This window comes from Choloepus didactylus, chromosome 10, assembly GCF_015220235.1.
Source record: "Choloepus didactylus isolate mChoDid1 chromosome 10, mChoDid1.pri, whole genome shotgun sequence".
NCBI classification, from domain to species: Eukaryota; Metazoa; Chordata; class Mammalia; order Pilosa; family Megalonychidae; genus Choloepus; species Choloepus didactylus.
Genome location: NC_051316.1, coordinates 12,237,654 through 12,239,250, shown reverse-complemented (window position 1 = coordinate 12,239,250; position 1,597 = coordinate 12,237,654). Strand labels below are relative to the sequence as shown.

Sequence of the window (1,597 nt, the reverse complement as noted above, 5' to 3'; positions counted from 1 at the left end):
GAATAATGAAGTTAGAACCCTACATGACACCATGTACAAAGATCAGCTCAAAACAGATCAAGGACCACATTAAAGCTAAAATCTTAAACTCTTAGAAGATAACATAGAGACAAATTGTCATTACCTGTGATTAGGCAACACATTTTTAGATATGACAGAAAGTATGAGCAACTAAAAAATAGATAAATTTTATTCATCAAAATTAAAAACTTTTTTGCATCAGAAGAAATTATCAAGAAAGTGAAAAGGCAACCTACAGATTGGGAAAAATATTTGCTAACCACATATCAGATAAGGTTTAATATCCAGAATATTTAAAGAACATTTACAATGGAGCCACAAAAAAAATAATAACCCAATTAAAAATGGACAAAGTACTTGAATAGACATTTCTCTGAAGAAGATAAGCAAATGACCAATAAACACTAGAAAAGATGTTCAACATCATAAAACCCATAGGGAAATACATATCAAACCCACATTGCAATACCAGTTCACAAGCACAATGATGGCTATTATATTAAAAACGTACAGCTCTTCCCGTAAGCGGCGCGAGGTGATCTCTGAAAATGGTTCGCTACTCACTTGACCCTGAAAACCCCACAAAATCATGCAAATCAAGAGGTTCAAATCTTCGTGTTCACTTTAAGAACACCCGAGAAACTGCTCAGGCCATCAAGGGTATGCATATTCGAAAAGCCACCAAGTATCTGAAAGATGTCACATTACAGAAGCAGTGTGTGCCATTCCGTCGTTACAACGGTGGTGTTGGTAGGTGTGCCCAGGCCAAACAGTGGGGCTGGACGCAGGGTCGATGGCCCAAAAAGAGTGCTGAATTTTTGTTACACATGCTTAAAAATGCAGAAAGTAATGCTGAACTTAAGGGTTTAGATGTAGATTCTCTGGTCATTGAGCACATCCAGGTGAACAAAGCCCCCAAGATGCGCCGCCGGACTTACAGAGCTCATGGTCGGATTAACCCATACATGAGTTCCCCCTGCCACATTGAGATGATCCTTACTGAGAAAGAACAGATTGTTCCTAAACCAGAAGAAGAGGTTGCACAGAAGAAAAAGATATCCCAGAAGAAACTGAAGAAACAAAAACTTATGGCTCGGGAATAAATTCATCATAAATTAAATGCAAATTAAAGCAGAATGTTGGTTGGCTTATTAAATTTGTTAAATATTAAAAAAAAAAAAAAAAAAAAAAAACGTACAATGGCAAGTGTTTGAGAAGATAAGAAGAAATTGGAATACTGATGCATTGTTGGTGAGAAGATAAAATGGTGCAGTCACTGTGGAAAAAGTTAAATATAGAATTACCATTTGATCCAGCAATGCTACTTCTAGGTATATACTCAAAAGGATTGAAAACAGGGTTGCAAATATTTGTACTTGTACTAGAATAGCCATTATTTTAAAAAAGCAGAAAACAAATGTTGGAGAGGATGTGAAGAAAGAGGAACACTTACTCACTGCTGGTGGGAATGTAGAATGGTGCAGCTGCTTTGGAAGGCAGTTTGGTGGCTCTTCATGAAGCTAAGCATAGAATTACCATATTATCCAGCAACCCCATTACTAGATATATACCCAGA

General features: G+C 36.8%; 1 protein-coding gene across 1 annotated transcript; it reads left to right on the top strand.

Moving 5' to 3' along the window:
- The first annotated feature begins 539 nt into the window (after positions 1–539).
- On the top strand, positions 540–1,158 carry LOC119504895 (60S ribosomal protein L17). The gene has a single exon (XM_037797506.1). The coding sequence runs from the start codon at positions 570–572 to the stop codon at positions 1,122–1,124; it is 555 nt and encodes a 184-aa protein (XP_037653434.1). The 5' UTR covers positions 540–569; the 3' UTR covers positions 1,125–1,158.
- The last annotated feature ends 439 nt before the right edge of the window (positions 1,159–1,597 follow it).

What these genes read in the sequence shown, in the direction of transcription:
- LOC119504895 (XM_037797506.1), top strand. Translation starts at nt 570, where the DNA reads ATGGTTCGCTACTCACTTGACCCTGAAAACCCCACAAAATCATGCAAA.